This window comes from Lotus japonicus, chromosome 3 (assembly GCF_012489685.1).
Source record: "Lotus japonicus ecotype B-129 chromosome 3, LjGifu_v1.2".
Classification (NCBI taxonomy): Eukaryota; Viridiplantae; Streptophyta; class Magnoliopsida; order Fabales; family Fabaceae; genus Lotus; species Lotus japonicus.
Genome location: NC_080043.1, coordinates 87,978,483 through 87,996,356, shown reverse-complemented (window position 1 = coordinate 87,996,356; position 17,874 = coordinate 87,978,483). Strand labels below are relative to the sequence as shown.

Here is a 17,874-nt window from a genome sequence, read left to right as displayed (position 1 = left end):
AAACTAAAACCGAACCAATCGAAAAAAGAAAGAAAGACACAAGAGAACAAGTGTAAGGATGATGCAAGGGATGCTTAATCGATGAAATGTAGACTTAGGATGAGGAGATAACGGGCGAAGGAGATTCATTAGACAGAAAATTTGTTAAATAGCATAGCACAATGAAATTTATGAGATAAATGACCTTGTCAGTTCATAACCATTTCTTGTCCAGGGGGATTTTTCTCATACTTTTTATCACATCGAATTATATATCACATCTATTTTTTTCTTATATCTTCCTTTCTTGGGTGTCTACATCCATAATTAGATGTGTACCCAACATTTTCAATATTAATTCACATCCAAAATTCACCCTCTTTGTAGAGAGAGATAGTAAAATATAGATATATAGGATAAACGATTGTTCTTCCAACAATTGCGGATCCCACTAGTCTCGTTGTTCCAAACTTTACCTGTAGAGGTGAGTTGATTGTTCACTGTTCAAGATGGAGCACAATGTGATAGGTTTTGCATAAGACACTCCGACACTCAAGTCAAGTTGAAAATAGATAGGGAAAACTCAAATTTTAGGCGGGACATAATGAGCAAATGAATGATACTTAATTATGTAGCTGAACGATCTCATCATGGACAATTTCTACACTTGGGCAATTTTTAGACATTTAACCGGACTCTGCTTTTGTTCAACTAACTATTATACAAGATAGAATTTACTTTGGTCATTCTAACCGACCAATAAAACGTTGACTTAATTATGAATCATCTGACCCAACCAAAATGATTTTGGACCTAATGATAATTTTGGGCCATTCAAACAAGATATTATAGAAACAAAAGATAGATAGAAAAATTAAAAAATGGAAGATAAATAAAAGTTGCATAATGTGTCATCTCTTCTAATTCTAAAGTGAGGTCCCTTGTGAAGCACAAAGGTCAACCCTATCTTTCTTCTCATAGCACGTCTCTCTCTCTCTAGCCTTGTTTTTCCGTTGGAGTTTCAACTGTTACTTTAACTTCCTCAACACCCTGTGGCCCACATAAAGATTCTACACCACGGGGTCTCCTTTTTCTCCTTCTTCTTCACCCTTTAAGTACTTAATTTCGGTTATAAATTCCTCAAGAAAAGGTCTTCTCAACCTCTAGCTAGCTAACCAAACACAAACACTCATATTATTTATGCCAAACACTAATTAAGCTTTATCTTGTTAGACTAATGGATCATTCTATCTACTCATGTAAAGGAAAAGCATCTGCCAGCAAAAACCAAAGTTGTGAGGAAAGTGGATGGACAGCTTATTTTGAAGATTTCTCAAAAGGAGGAGGCATAGAGCCTAGCTACTGTTCCAGTTTGGGTGGCTCCTCTTTGATCTCAGATGCTGCTTCTTACGCTGCATGGAAATTTTCTCATCATCATCACAATCAATTATCAGATAATAAGGGTGCCCAAATTAATCCCCTTAAGAAGCTTTGTTTCAAGAAAGCAAGAACCAAACAGATATCAGAGGATGACCCTTTGGAGGACACTGCTAGCTCTCCAGTCAACAGCCCCAAGGTATATTAGTTTGGATCAAACTTTCTCCTTTCATATTGAATTCTAAGACTCAGAAGCTACTTAGCGCATATTTGGGAATTCTTCGATAACTGATTCTTAAGACATAATCAATTATGAGAAAAACTTGTTTGAGTAGCTTTTGATTTCAAAATTAATTAATTAAAAAGAAAAATTGATCTATACATGGTATTAGATTAGAGTTTTTGTTAGAATTGATTTTAACTTTAAACACGATTGTACAAGGCCTTCGCTCTCTCAATATTCATGGTGAGATTTTTATTTTTTTCCATCTTTTAATAATATACTTGTGAATTATATCAATAGGTGAGAGACTTGAGTCCAACTGAATTCATTTCCAGGAAGATTGATGATCAACTAGAGGGTTCTATGGTAAGTGGAAAACCTGAATTAATATAATATTGCTTTTCATAATAAATAAATTTGGTTACCGATCCTAATCAAAGTTCTTTGATTGATGATCATGGTTGTGTAGGGTAACAGATTCACATCATCAGAGAATTATTCAGATTTGCAAATAGAAGATAAGCATATTGATGAAGCATTTAATAGGAACAATATGGATTGCACAGACTTGAAGAAAAGAGGGCTCTGCCTGGTTCCTTTGTCCTTGATTAATTATTTGGGATGACTGATTAATTATTTGGGGTGTAATGCTTTTGTATATAGCTTCTCTCTTTCTCTACCCCTCCTTGTCTCCTCTTTGTGTTCTTTTATTTGGATCAAGAAATTGTATACAATAATACAAAGCATATGATTAGTGTCTACTAGTGTGATATATAGTTTGCAATATATAGCAATCCTAATTAATTAACATCGTGATAAATCTGTGTTTATTAATTAACTTGTTCATAAAAAGGAAGCTCAAGAAAGTTGGAGTCTCAGGTTTCTCCAGGGGAAATAATCACTGCATATGCATATTATAGAAAAAATAAAAAGATATAGTATAAAGTTGAAAGTAATCAACCAAATTAAATATAGTGGATTCAGAAGATTCTATAAATTAATGCAATATTCATGCTGCAATTGGCAGCAGCAGATATAATGGCCAGAGAATCAGTGAAGCGGTCGAAGTAATTAAATTATTCAGGTGATCAAATGGTGGTTAAGTTTGGTCGATCTTTATTTTATAAGAGTATGAACGAAAATGTTCATCAATGTTCTTATTCATTAATTGAATGTGGTCAGTTACATAAATATAGATCAGTAAGCTAGTGTATTCAAACAGATCGATTATTAAAGGCTCATTTGATACGTCGTATTAAGTTTGATATTATAAGTTTATACAATATATTATGAACTTATCCATTGTTTGATGCTAATATTGTATTGTATAAGTTTATACATCAATATCCTATTATACATTAAAATGATGAATTATTTAATTTATCCTATATAAAAATAATGGATAAGAGATGATAAAAGCGTGATGTATAAGTTACATGAAAATATTTAATCATTTGTCACCGCCACCACTCTCCACCATCGCCACCACCATCCTTCACCACCACCCTTTGCCACCATTGCCGCCTCCAGTGGCGGACCTACCACAGGGCTTGGTAGGTCCAATGCCCTGGCTCAAAGTAAAAAAAATACAAATTTCTTTGGACTAGGTAGATTTTTTGGCCCAAAAAAAAATTAGAGAAAAGGCAAATTTATAAGGAAATGCAAAGTTTAGGGACTTAATCATAAAATTTGTCTAGGCTTCCTAAAATTTCTAGTTCCGCCACTGGCCGCCTCCACCACCACCCTCCACCACTGTCGCCACCGTCATCGTTGTTATCGCCATTGCTATTGTCACTGCCACCCTCCACCGTCGCCATCGCTGTTGCAACTGCTACCGCCGCCACTTTCCACCACCACCACTAACATGATGTAATTATATTTCTATGTATAAAATAGACAATGTGCGCATGTTGTTTAAGAGCAGGTGGCCTAGTTGTAAGGGAACATTTATATGCCCCCCATGTTTTGTGTTTGAATCCCGTAGGGGCCATTTTCAATTTTCTCCTTTCATGCTATAGTAGTCCGTGAAGCCAGTCCAACCCTATTTTGACCAGTTGGTTCCGAGTTTGATTGGTTTGATGACACAATCAATTTGAGTCTACGACCAGACCAACCTTAAATTCGAGTCTCGAGTGAACCGGTCGGATCGACCAATCCGATCTAAGCCAAGTTTTATAACTATATGAAGGAGCATGGCAGTAGGTTTTTTTTTCTTTTGGTAATAGAATCCGGATAAAATTATTTGAAAAATTGTTGTATGATCATTTGATCACTCTTAGTATAATCTATTTTACCCCTATTACGAAATCAGTTTTGAATTGCTAATTATACTCTTATTATTACAAAATAATGTGAGAGATTGGATAGAATCGACAGTCATGACAGTAATTTTTTTAGAGACTAGAATTAGGAAAGAAAAGAGAAAAAAAAATTTAAGACAATGACGCAACTATTTTATATTTTTATAGACCAAGGAATAAAAGTATGTTCCAAGCCGTTTGATTCCGGCAGCGTGTCAAGTCCTATAAAGAATTTGTCTATACCAAAAACTAATGAGACTTTGAATGAATAGGAGGATGTATTAGTTTCATTTCATCTAAAGAAAATAAATGCATTCCCAAAATATATAAGTGCATAAGGATCCCATTATTTAAAGTGAGAGGATTCGTTTAGTTCAACAAGTCTTGCAATATTTATACTACATTTTTTGAATATCATTAAATTTCTGCGGTGTAATAATTGATTTGAAAGTTTCAAAAAAAAATGTTTACTATGAAAGTTTCATAATAAAACGTTCCATTTTCTGAGACTTTCATAAGCTCCATTTTCTGGTGTTAATTGTTTGGTAAAAAAAAACCTCCCGTTATTAAAACTGATATAATGTTAATTTTACTCCATCTAAAAAACAAACTTTTGTGGGTATATGATAAAGATTAAAACTATCAAGTGGAGTAATATACATATAGTCGTAAGAGCATCTTCAATGGGAGTATGTAATGTCAAATACATACTCCCACCAATATCTATTATTACCATATATTGGAGCATATTTTTAAGGTATGTGAGAGTAAATACTCAATTTAGTCATGAAAAGTGTGTTTGCATTTATTATTGTTTAATGTAAAAGGTATAAATAAAACTTGCAATTAATAAAATAATTTTTTTATATAGTTAAACTTTTAAGAGTTGTTGGATTGGAGTAAAATTAATAAAATGATGTAGATGATGTGGCATTATTGAGAGTTATAAAAAGTAAAATGTAAATACTTTAGTGAATATCATGATTAAATATGCTCTAAATGCTTTCCTCTCATTATTCTGTCTCGGTATGATAAATATCAAAAGTCTGTTCATTTATGAATTATGTTTTTACTGCATATTATTTACAACATGTTTCCTATTTACTAAAACTAATTTTAACATGTGAACCAAATTTTTTTTATAGTACACAATAGACAAATTAAATTCATTTGATAACTATGCAGTATAGTAACGAACAGTATAATCATAATTGAATTCATAACGAACCACGAATCTAGCTACAAGTTTCCTTTGTACCCTAAAGAAATGGTTACTTTAAAGCATATGACATCAAAATTATTTAACTAAAAGGGAAGAGTAGATTGATAAGTTTGAATATTATTAATTATTCTATCTCATTCTCCTACCTCCTGCTGGCCATTCATTTAATAAATAACATCTAAAAATGGCTGCAAAGAAAAGAGCCCTCCATGTGCTTAAGCATTTAAAACAGGTGAGAATAGAAGGTTTCACAAATCACATAGATCATATATATAGGCATATTCTTTGCAAATTCCACCATGAAAAGTTTTCCAGCATCTTCCATTATTCTTCTACAAGCTAAGATTTCTTATTGTTTAGTATCTTTGTGTAGGGAAAATTTATTATGGTCATGTAAAAAGTTGTGTAAAGTTACACATTTGCCTTTTGACCTGGTACATCAGGTTTTTTGTATTTTTTAGTAATTTTGAAAAATAAAATAGTTATTATATTATACAATTATTAAGTAAATAATTAGGATTAATATAAGATTAACCCAGGTGGTAAATAAGTAAGGTAAATCTGAGAAGTAAAAAAAAAAATTTAACCACCATTAATGTTAATCAGATCTACCCAAACTTACCCCATCTACCCATCCATATACTATTCAATTGAATTAAACCAAATCTTGTTCCTTTCCCTGAATCCTTGACACCCAGTTGGAAAAAATTCAATCTCTTCACACTGAGAATAACCAAAGTTGGTTATGACTTGGTTCAGTTAAAAAAGTATACGTTTTTAATCAAGCAAGAGGATCTCAGAAACAAGAAATAATCTCAATCTCAATCTCAGAAATCAGAACTCACACTTTCAGCTTTTCATCATCATCTTTTTCCCCCATTTCTCAAAATCCACACTTTCCCCCCAACCTAGAACCCAGAAATCACCCAACCCCTTCTTTTTCATATGGGTATTTGTCCATTCAAATTCAAACTAATTGTCAATCTCAATTTGATATTCTATTATGCTTATCTGTGTAACATTGGCAAAGCTTGAACCTTTTTATTCTAGTTCTGCATAAGTTCTCAAATTCAATCTTCTTTTTTCAAAATGCACCTCCTCTTCAACCTTGCAACAACAATACAAATCAGAGAGACGAAGAGCATGATGGGGGCGAGAGAAAAGGACGACAAACCCAGCAAACCCATTCACCACCACAAGCCCAGATGATGGTTCGTGCAGATCCACCACCGCGAAAGAACAACCGCAGATGATGATTCAAGGTTTGTGCACATCCACCACCGCGACCTTCCCTCTCAGATCCCAGCCAAACCACGAGCCATCTGAAGAAACCACCACCACCATCATACTCCTCTCGCCGTCCGCAACAAAACCTCCAAGTCAGATCGTCGTTCTGTTCTGTCACCGCCGGCCGCCGCCACCGCCACCTGTAAATGGCTTTTCCGGCCGATTCCTTTGACCTGTGAAGAAACAAACACCACCACGATGATCCCCACCACAAGGAGAAAAGGTTTCAACCCCCAGTTCTTCTCCGGCGACTTCGCCGCCGTTCGCCGGTGATTGTGATGTGGTGAGAGGTGCTAAGGTGGCTGCGCGGCTAGGAGAAGGGTGAGAGTGGTGGCAGGCGGCTATGGATGGAAGGAGGCGAATCGGGTTTGGGGATTGCAAGGAGGAGAAACCCTAACTGGAGGAGTTCATCATGTTGAACACGATAGAGAGATGAATGAATGATGGAGTTATCAGCTTTGAGATGAATTCATTAATTCATTTGGGTTTGTTACTGAATGAGTGATGGGTTTGTTACTGAATGTGAAAGGGATGAATTCATTTATTTGTTAATGATTAATGTTTTAGTTAAAAAAATATTAAATTTTTTTTTTATTGGACCAGTAACTCAAGAAGTTACCACACCCACTTAACAATAATCATTCAATAACTATTTCCCTAATTATATCATAATATATTAAATATTTTTATTTTAAAAAATACAAATTGCCTGCTAAACTTTCTATTGCAGGTCAAAAAGCAGATGTGCAACCATGCACAAGTTTTTAGAGGTGCATAATAAATTCACCCTTTTGTGTATGCGTAGAAATGCTGATCATCGATCAAATACTCTAGTTATAAGTGGTTACTATCTACAGGCTACAGCTAGCACTGCCCATTTGGTCAATATCAATTTTTGGTTCAAATTAAAGCTTCCAAAATTGAATCGACACGTTATGCAATCCAATGCACATACATGGTTTATCTGTTAACTCGCCAGTCTCCATCACTGAGTATCCTACAAAAATGGGAGAAACTATTGACAACGACCTCCTCATCATTAATCACATGCCACCGCAATGTCTATAGCTTATGAGATGGTTGAAGATTAAACTAATACTAATTGATTTATGAAAAGGAAAATTCAAATGCAGTGCACCAACAATATCTAGCATAACTAATCGATAGATAGCTTATATTTTTAAATTTTAAGTATTTAATTTAAAGTTTGATCTTTGAACGACATGTATGAAGAATTATTTGTTAGGAGATATATGCTTAATGTGATTTCAGAGTCTCAAGAGATTAATGATATAGTTACCGGTCTTGGATATACCTTGCTAAAAAATACATTACGTCAAATAATTAAATGAGTCTCTTCAATTAATTAATTAATTAATATTGGATTAAAGTTAAGTAGTTTGAAAAGACAATTAGTCTGCACCACTTGGCTAAAATTAAATCTGGTAAACATCACACGTTAGGTACCCAATCAAATAGTTAACAACCACTAATATATGATGTGATTTGTGTTATGGGTGGTAGATCATAGGTCTTATTCAAGCTCAAAACTGACATGGGCTTCAACTTCACCTTTTTAATGTACATGCTAGAATCCAAAATTAAGAGTTAAAACTAGGATAAGTTCATTGTGATCAATGGGCAATCCCTTCATCACAGTACATCTATATAGAGCTAATTACATTGATATATGTACATCTATGAAAACATTATGAAACACAGACTCTGACACGGACACCGGACACGACACGATATTGACACTGCGACACAGCTAAAGTCTAAAAAGGAAGACATAGGGACACCGCATATGTGTGTATGTGTAGCCAAGAAGAAGTGTCGGCTCAAGCATTTGAGCCGAAAAAATACTTTTCTAATCAGACACCGTGAAAAAGTGTTTGACATCGTGTAGGTGTCGTACGAGTATCGGTGTCCAACATCGGGACACTTCATATGTGAGAGGTGTCTGTACTTCATACATGAAAACATATATATGAACATCAATTTAATGAGGGAAATGCTAGTTGCATAGTATTTTTCACCAAACAACTTGTTCTCTGTTCCTTTTCTCATACCTTGAATACTGCTTATTAGAGCATTGTTCTTTCATATTATCAATGAATACTTATGTTTGCATTGTTAGAAGTTCGTTTGACAAAATACCATTTTGCACTACTTTGATCCAATTACTGCTATCTCTTTTGCTGTTCTGTTTTCTTCTTTTCTTTTCCCCTTTGTTCTTTGTACTGGTTACTTTGTAGTGGGTGGCACCCCTTGTGCCTATTTATATTATTAATGGCTTACCCAAAATAATTACTTTGATTCAATTTGAACACTAAACGATGAATTATGGTGTTTATAGGTCTTAAAAAGTAAAAACACGTATAACTAGAATTTGCAAACCACTTGCCTTGAAGAGTTTAAAAGTATCGATTTTTACCTAAATCTCCAAGTATATTTTTATTTATTTCACACGTAAGCAATATGCATTTTAAAATACATATGTATATGTTAATCTAAATACCAAAAAGTTCAATTTCTTTAAAAATATAGTTTTCAATTCAAGTTTTATGAATAAAAAACACTAAAAATGATAGGGAAGAATTAACTCAATCTAAACGTTACTTAGATTAGGAAGTCGCTTTGGCGCTTTACCAACTCAATTCAAATTAGCTAGCATACATCAAACATGACTTAGATTCTGAAGTCGTTTTGCCAACAAGTGGTTGTTTAGATGATACATGTCACTGATTATCCTTGAAAAAAGTCTCTAATTATTCTGAATAGAAAAAAACTTAGTGGGTAGAGTTAATTTTATCAAAATGTGAATATTTAAACAAATATGATTGACTCCATTCATTGAATGGTGAAAAAAAAGAAATTCTGAAGTTGCTTTTGTGTTATCCTCTTCTTGGATACACAGACGACACATATTCTGAAGGATATGACATGCCCGCGTGATTTTGGGTCCAGTTGGAAAGCGAAGTGAACAAGAATTCATTCATGTTCAAACTTCAAATTATACCTCCCCCACCAATTATATTAATTAAGTATTAGAAACCTAGTTAGTAAGTTAACCACTACCATGTGCCACCTTTTGACACTTGAGCCAAGTCTTATTCGCAATTTTTTATTGCTTGGTGATGTGTTTGGTTGGTTATATATTGACTATGTAGGAAACATGTTTCTTTAACCCCTAGTGAACAAGAACAAAATCACAGTTATTTTAGCCCCGTGAGTGGAACGGTATATATGTTGTGGCAAGATAATTATGAGACACGTTGTTCTTACATTGAACTCTTTCAAAGAAAAGAGACTAAAGCCTCATAGGTGAATTATGTTTCACTCCATCATTCTTGTTTTTCTTCCATAAAAGTAAGATGGAATCATCGATACAGTAGAAATGTTCACGATGGAACTTGGAAGAGAACGATGAGGGACTATATCTGTAAAAGACATTTCGATTCTAAAGTCAGCTTTTGAATTAAAAAGAGAATTTGAAAGTTTAAGAAGAATATTCAAGTAGCAAAATGAATAATGGTTATGTAAATGTATTATCAAACATGTATTTATAGGTATAGTAAGACTTGTAAATAAGGCATGGAGCACTAGTGAAGCTCTAGTATAAGGCTTCCAAAATGATGACTACACTCAAATAACCTCACAATTGTTTTAATAAGTGTAGCGGCTTTATTTCGTTCGGCTAACTGTTAGACGAGATAAATCTTCATTATGGTATTTTCAGCTAACTAATATGGTATTTAGGAACCTTTGCATAATGAAAAAATAGCTTCTTTTTTTTGGGGACATCAGAATGCTAAGAAGAATTACAAGGAGAGCTAGTTTTATTTGCTATTCATTTGTTGTTTGAGGCAGAAAAAAGAAAGGATTCCCTATTATGTTCCTGGGAGAATGTGGGCTAAAACTGTTTAAAATAAAAGGGAGCCCAAATCTCAATTTGATGCCACTCAACACACCACGGGCTGGGCTTGACAGAAACCAAACACCTGACAAAAATTATGAAAAAGAAAAAGCAAACACTCCACAGGCCACGGTGCCAAGAAAACACCCTACGAGCCCAAATCTTAGAATATATAGTTTGTTGTCCAAAGCAGCTTGGATTCGGATAAATAAAAAACACAGCTTAGAGAATTTTGTGAAATTTGAGACATGGGATGAGGTAGCATCTAAGGATGCACTATGTAAAAACATATAGTACGTGTACCATATGATATGATTTAACGGTGGATAAAAATCGTCACAAACATTTTAATGAATACGAAACATTCATTTTAGTGACGGTTATAAATCACCACTAACATATAATATGAGATACTTCGTTAATATATTTGTGCTAGTAAGACGTCAGAATGACACTATCGTATGCTGCGTGAGAGGGTTACCACACCAGGAATAGGCATACATGTGAAGCAGGAGACGTCGGTGGAAATCTTGCCATGAAGATGTGTTTGGTTTTCAATTTGAAAGTTCTTTTGGAGCATTGGAATTCGATATCACACATTTCAATGCCTCAGATTTGAAAGAGACTATGAACCTCCATTTGATGAAAGCACTTTCAAAATGAAAACCAAAAGGACACGAAGTTGTTCCAGGTGGAAAATGGCATACATGTGAAGCAGGAGACGTCGGTGGAAATCTTGCCATGAAGATGTGTTTGGTTTTCAATTTAAAAGTTCTTTTGGAGCATTGAAATCCGAGATCACACATTTCAATGCCTCAGATTTGAAAGAGATTATGAACCTCCATTTGATGAAAGCACTTTCAAAATGAAAACCAAAAGGACACGAAGTTGTTCCAGGTGGAAAATGAAACAGGGAAATATTGAAAAAGTTACAGATACTGATGTAGCGTTCAAGAGAACGAACGATAAATAAGAATAATAATTGCAATTGAGTCACGTACTCGTTTTAGTGAACAAGTTAATCTGAACCATATATTTCGATCCAACTTTTATTATAAAATCCTTACTAATAATATCATCTTCTAATTAATTATCACCACTTTAAGAAGTTTATCTGAAAGCGTGAGTACATAACTGAAATGTATAGAAATAACTTCTTTTTCTTTGAAGTAATAAATAAAATACTTTGCCACTATAATCCCTAGCAAGATATTTATAAGATGAAATTTACACAAATAAATTTATTGTTTATTTTAATTCTTTTTAAGAAAAATTAATGTCCATACACATAATTAGCTGCTATTGCATCACACTCTACAAAAAGATAATGCGGTGGCATATTTCTTAGCTAAAAAGGGTGCTAGTGCTTCTAATAGTTTGTTCATTTACTATCAACCTCCTTCAGCCATTAGTTCACTTTGGACTAAAGATGAACATCTTATTTTTAAGGTGATTACTTGTGATCTCTTTTTCATTATTCTTTTATGCATCCTGTAAAAGAAAAGCTGCTATCACTTGTGGACAGTGGACTGTAATAATCTGGCATATTCTTCAATGTCACAGAAAACATCTAGTTCCTTGCAAATAAATAGATGGCAATTAAATCTAAAATGAAGAGTAAGAAAAAGGTACAATTTGAGAGGAAAGCAAATAACATGCCTTCCCCCACCCCCTCCTATTTATTTATTTATTTTTCTTAACCAAGTGCCTACTAATTCAACTTATTGAGGCAACTATATATTTGAACTGTTCAAAAATATATATATATATATATATATATATTTGAACTGTTCAAAAAATATATATATATACTATATATTTGAACAAGAACATGTACCTCCCACCCAAACTAACAATTAATCACACCTTGATTTTGGATATGCAGCTGGAATCAGCACTAATGGAACTTATATTAAAACAGAGAGCACATGACACATAAATCGTGGCCTTCAACTTCAAAACCTTGAGCAACTGCACTTTCCCACGAAGTGTTGCCTTTGGTGTCAAATTCAAGCTCCCAGCTTCAACATCTGACCAAAACTTTGGTTCAGATATCATTTTTCTGGTCATTATTCCTGCAGAAGTGCTCACATTAATCGTGCTACGAGCAGGGATCCATTTTACCTTAATTGGAACTTCAGCTACAATAGTGTCACGATATTTAAGAGAACCGCTGCAATTTTGGCACCTGAAGCTTCCATAGTTTGGGTTCACTATTGTGATGACCAAGTTAAGAGGTTCGTCAGTAGTTGAATTAGGTGAAAATAGCTCAAAGTTCTCAAGGCCAACTGGGTGGATACTTATATATGGGTTCTTGGGTTTAAAGATGGTGAGAGATAAGGTCAAAATCACAGTGCCAAGAATGACCAAGAAAATTGAAGACACCAACAAGCAGATTTTGAGGCGTCTAGTAGCCACTGGTTGTGGGTTATCAGAAAATTTGGGGTTTCCCATGAGAAAAATTTGAGATTCTGTATGGGTTCTGTTTTTTCCTTGAGTACTTGTTGAGGACAAGAATGTAGGTGTATATAAATGTGATTCAGTGGGGTTTGGCAAACTAAACTTTTGGGGGTTCAGTAGGCATAAATCAAAATCAAAAGATGGGGATATAACCTAAAACCTAATTAGGCCATACCCATGAGATTTCTAATGAGTACAAACCATATATATGAGACCAAATTGATAGATCAAGCACTTTTTTAAAATAGAGACAAGATTTAAAATTTTATGACAATTATGTATGTATATTTTTTAAATTCTAAAAACTGTAAAAAAATCATCTGTTTTTTTAAAACAATTAGTGGTCTCTGATTTTTTTTAAAATATATTAATTTTGAGGTTGTCTAAATCACTAAATATTAGATAAAATTATCATAATTTAGGTGGTCTAATAATATTTTGATATGTGATCTTAGGAACCTTTAGCTTGTAACATATGTCAGAATACTATTAAGCCATATAGACTAGAATGGTTTTACCTTTTTTTTTTGGAAGCTCAGATTAAGTGAATAGATAGTAGTACTAAGGGTGCTACAATCCAAGTACAAAGGAGAAGAAAATAAACGACAAATAGAAGAAAACTAAGACAGAAGCCAGCACACTAGTATACGCAAACCACAAAAACACAAAATAAAAGGGGATAAAACCCACAAAACTTACCTAATATTTATTTAGGGTGATTTAGACGAAAATATTATTTCAAGAAATACATACTAAGACTTATTTATTGATGATCACACAGACGGACAAAGGAAAGATAAGTTATAAATAAATAAGTTATTTTCTTGTATAAAATATTGTGTTTAGTATGAATATATTTTTTGTATTAAAAAGGTATCATCATAGTTGGCAGTAATCAAATCTAACCGTCTCGTGTTTCAGAAATCACATTAAGTGATAGGTTTCTGACAACAAATTATTCTCCATACACACTACATAAGAATTAAACTAACGACTAAATACTTAAGAAACTCACTTATCTACGAACTTCTTGATATTTTTCATTTAATGCAAGTTGCTAGGGAGTCATGTGATTAGGCCCTTCACTCAAAGTATTTTTGGGCGAATTCTCTGGTGCCCCAACTTTTTTTATGGGTATGGTACTTGAGTGATGTGGAATACTCAAATATCTACATCTGTAATAATTATTGTTATTAATATTAATAAGAAATAAAACTTAATTTAATTATACAAAAGCCCCTGAAACTTATGGTGTAAAATTTTAGCCCCATAACATCTTAACATTTGGGTTTCTATCTCTTCCCCAAACACGCATCTGAAACCTGCAGAAACCATAATTCGATTCCAGATCTCCTTCTTCCATTCCCAAACAGCAAAATCAACATCAACTCTTGCCTCCACAACCCTACCTCGCCTCGCATTCGCAATAACACCCAACCCCTACGTACCAACTCATCGTATGGATGTAGCGTGCTTCAACTGGCTTCCCCGTTCCCTCTTCGGCGAGATCTCGCGCGGCGATTTTTTCCAAGAGGTTCGTTCATGAAAAAAAAAATCACTTTTGTTCCTCATTTTTATCCGCCTGATTCTTTTCTCTGTGTTGCGGCTGTGGCGGCGATCGTGCGGAAGCATGGGTAGTCTGACGTGATTGATGTCTCGGTGTTGCATATCCCTGCCTAGAAGGCAGCTATTGCACTTGCTCCGTCTTTCTTTGTGTCTATTTCCTGCTGATTTTGGTTCTGAAGGGTGGGTTTTAGGGTTTGAATGGTTGAAGGGGCTTTGGGGTTTTCATAGATTCTGGTTTATGGGATTTTAGTGTGAAGGGTTTCTCAGTTCTGTTCTGTTTTAGGTTTGGAAGAAAGAAGAAGAAGATGAAGAAGATTGAAAAATTGAAAACTAGAGTGAGACTTGTGTGTTGTGGGTTCTTGTAAAGAGTTCGAGAGAATATGAAGATATTTTTGATACAATTAAGGAGAATATGAAGATGAACAACACTTAGTGATTGAAATTAAAAGAAGCACGTCATTACAGAAAAAACTGGGGTCTTTACATAATTAGTTAAAGATTAAGGATATATTAGAACACAAAATAAATGTATCTAAGGTGTCTTCATATTATTGGTACAAATCACTCATGTACATACACTCATTTAAAATTTTGGGTACCAGAGCATGCACCGTATTTTTGGGACTTAGAATTCTATACTTCATTGAAAATTACAATTCGCTCATAAACAACTCCAAATCTCCTTATGAATTTAATACACTTAAATTATGAATGCCAATTTTATTCGAAATATTGCTGAAAGAAATCATAAATGTCCTTTTCCCCCGCATAATAAAATAGGCAACACAAATAGAAAAATGACTAAAAAAAGTGTTTGCAAATTGCAAAACGTCAATACGTTTAAGCATTCGATTCTAGAACAATTTTAGTATTATCATTTTTTTGTGTAACTCTATACGTTACTACTTACTAATGATTCTTTTTACAGTTAAAGTTATTAATGAATTTAACTTAATTAATTGCTGCAGTTATATTTCAATTTTTTAATTAATACGAGAAGAGGTAATTGATTGATCGTATATTCTTCTTAAACTCTCAATTTAAAGCTGACTCTTTTTCAGTTGGCCAATTATATTCTTCTTTAATATTTTGAGAAAGATTCTTCTTTTGTCTAAAAGGTGCTTGCATTCACATGTAATTGCAAAACAAAATAGATCCCAACCTGGCCACCTTCACCTGAAAATACTGCATGCATTCACAGCAGTGCCAATGACTTACTGCAATCTGATAAAGTGTTCATGCTTCGACCTTTCCTATTTTCAAATTTTTGGCGCCGTTTATAATTTATTTTTTCTAACAACTGAGTAATTATCCTGTGTCCCTCTTTTTATTTTTGGTCCCTCTTTATGATTCATGAACTAGTTAACATAATTTTCATTTGAAAAGTGAATTAAATGTTTATGCCCCAGAATGGTTTAATTTATGGATAGCACGCTTGCGCTTTCATTTTCTTTTGGTGGATGGGAAGAATTTTTGTCTTTGCAGACGGATGTTCCAACTCACTTTTTTTTTTGAAATTCCAACTCAATTTTAGTATTCGAAAAATTATAGTAATTGTTTTTTTCAATAAATAACTCTTTAATTTTTAGCAGTGTTATAAAACTCGATAATTCGGTTTAGGTACTGGGTCAATGAGTCAACTAAATTTAAATTAATTATAATATTTATAAAAGTAAGAAATATTTTGAATAGTAATATTAATTTTTTTTATTTCACATATATAAAGTACTATATATATTTTTGTGTGCAACACTGCAACTTATCTCAAAAACAAGCTTAGCTTAGTGGTAGCTACACTTCCATACAACAAGTGTAGGTAGGAGGGTACCAGACTCCTTCTTTAAAAATTAAATTGGGGATTATCATCACAAAGTCGACATGCAAAGAAAGTAGATAAGGCTTTGGAAAGGATTAATTAGTCCAGAGCTTTTTTACTCCCTCTGTTCCAGAAAGTTTGTTGTTTTGCACCATTTTTTAATATCCCAAAATATTTGTTGTTTTAGAAAACCAATGCATTTGTTGCTAATTTTTTCCACATCTACCCTCATTTAATACATTTTCTCTCACTTATCACCTTCCATATTAACCAACCACAACTCTTCTCTATTAATTACATTCTTCTCTATCTAAGTATAATTTAATAGTTGCACATCATACTAGTAAAAGTAAATAAGGGCAATCTAGTCAAATTGTGCTATCAATAATTGTTTTCTTACTCTTTGTGCCACAACCTTAAACTACAAACTTTCTGGAACTGAGGGAGTAATTTTTTTTTTGGGTTAGTTAAGGTGGAAGAGTGAAATATTAAATGATGATGTCTTTTCTTCAATGGAAAGACCACTTCACAGGGGAAGGTGAAGCAATTAAGAAGCACCAAAATAAGTGAAAGTCCTTATTCATTGCACACTAGATATTATACCCGTGCGTTGCACGGGTTTACTTACTATATTTTTTAACATTATATAAAAATTATTATAGTTTAACTAAATTAAAATTAAAATATTTTTTAATTATAAATAAAAAAAATGTGTTAAGTATTTTATGGCAGCCTGAGGTTATGTATTTGTTGTTGTTATTGACATTTTGGTTGTTGTTTGTGTTTTGAGTACTCTTTTTCCTTCCCTAGGGTTTTTCCCACTGAGTTTTTCCTAGGAATGTTTTAATGAGGCTCAAGCATAAGTTGTTTTAAGCACCAAAATGTTTAATGAATTGGCAAGGATGCACGGGACATTCTTGTATTGATTTAGCCCCTATTTTTCAAGAGAGGGTTGTTCTCATGTACATCTATATTGTAATAATAATATAATTTCTTTTGTATAAATAATTAATATTACTCAAATTTAACTATTAGCATAGAAATCATTTTAACAATTAAGTTTTTTATTTATTTAATAATATGAAAAATAATTAATTTAATTTGAAATATTTAAATTTCGTAAGAAATGTTAAGTAATAAATGTTTAATGTCATTAAATAAGTTTTAATATCATTTTTTATATTTTTTACCTGGAAAATCATTTACTCTGACATGCCAAGACCAATAAGTGATAACTTAAATAGTCTTTTTTTATAAAAAAATAGCCTAAAATATTATCTTATGAATTTAATTTTTTTCAGCTTATTTGGTTTGTGAATGTTTTCTCACAGCCAATAGTCATGATACTAATCCCTTGAGCCTATACGATCACGTTAAGTGAATAGGACAGACCTCTCACAACAAACATTTATTCAACTTTAGTCATTATTATTTTTCTCTATTATGCTTTCTCGAGTAATTTTTACTAATATATCATAGATAGAAAATATTTTTTTTAATAATGCATAAACATGTTATAGTTAATATTAAATACCTTTTAGCGGCATTTGTTTTTCAATTTAAATTTTTTTATCCATATTATTTATTATCAAATAATTTTTATTTTTAATATTTGTCAAATGAAAAACTAAAGATAATTTCATGTTTTTTTAAGTTGTTGAATGTTGTTATTTAATGTAAGTAGTTGAATATTTTTTGATAATACAATTTTTTTCAGTTTTTATT

The 17,874-nt window shown here is 32.9% G+C and overlaps 2 protein-coding genes across 2 annotated transcripts; one reads left to right on the top strand and one right to left on the bottom strand.

Moving 5' to 3' along the window:
• Window positions 1-1,046: 1,046 nt before the first annotated feature.
• Window positions 1,047-2,340, top strand: LOC130742949 (vascular-related unknown protein 1). Its single transcript, XM_057595056.1, has 3 exons — window positions 1,047-1,555; window positions 1,880-1,945; window positions 2,049-2,340. The coding sequence occupies exons 1-3, from the start codon at window positions 1,217-1,219 to the stop codon at window positions 2,202-2,204; spliced, it is 561 nt and encodes a 186-aa protein (XP_057451039.1). The 5' UTR covers window positions 1,047-1,216; the 3' UTR covers window positions 2,205-2,340.
• A 9,497-nt stretch (window positions 2,341-11,837) lies between these two features.
• Window positions 11,838-12,824, bottom strand: LOC130747012 (uncharacterized). Its single transcript, XM_057599821.1, has one exon. It carries the CDS (start codon window positions 12,759-12,761, stop codon window positions 12,168-12,170), a length of 594 nt encoding a protein of 197 aa, XP_057455804.1. The 5' UTR covers window positions 12,762-12,824; the 3' UTR covers window positions 11,838-12,167.
• Between the last annotated feature and the right edge of the window lie 5,050 nt (window positions 12,825-17,874).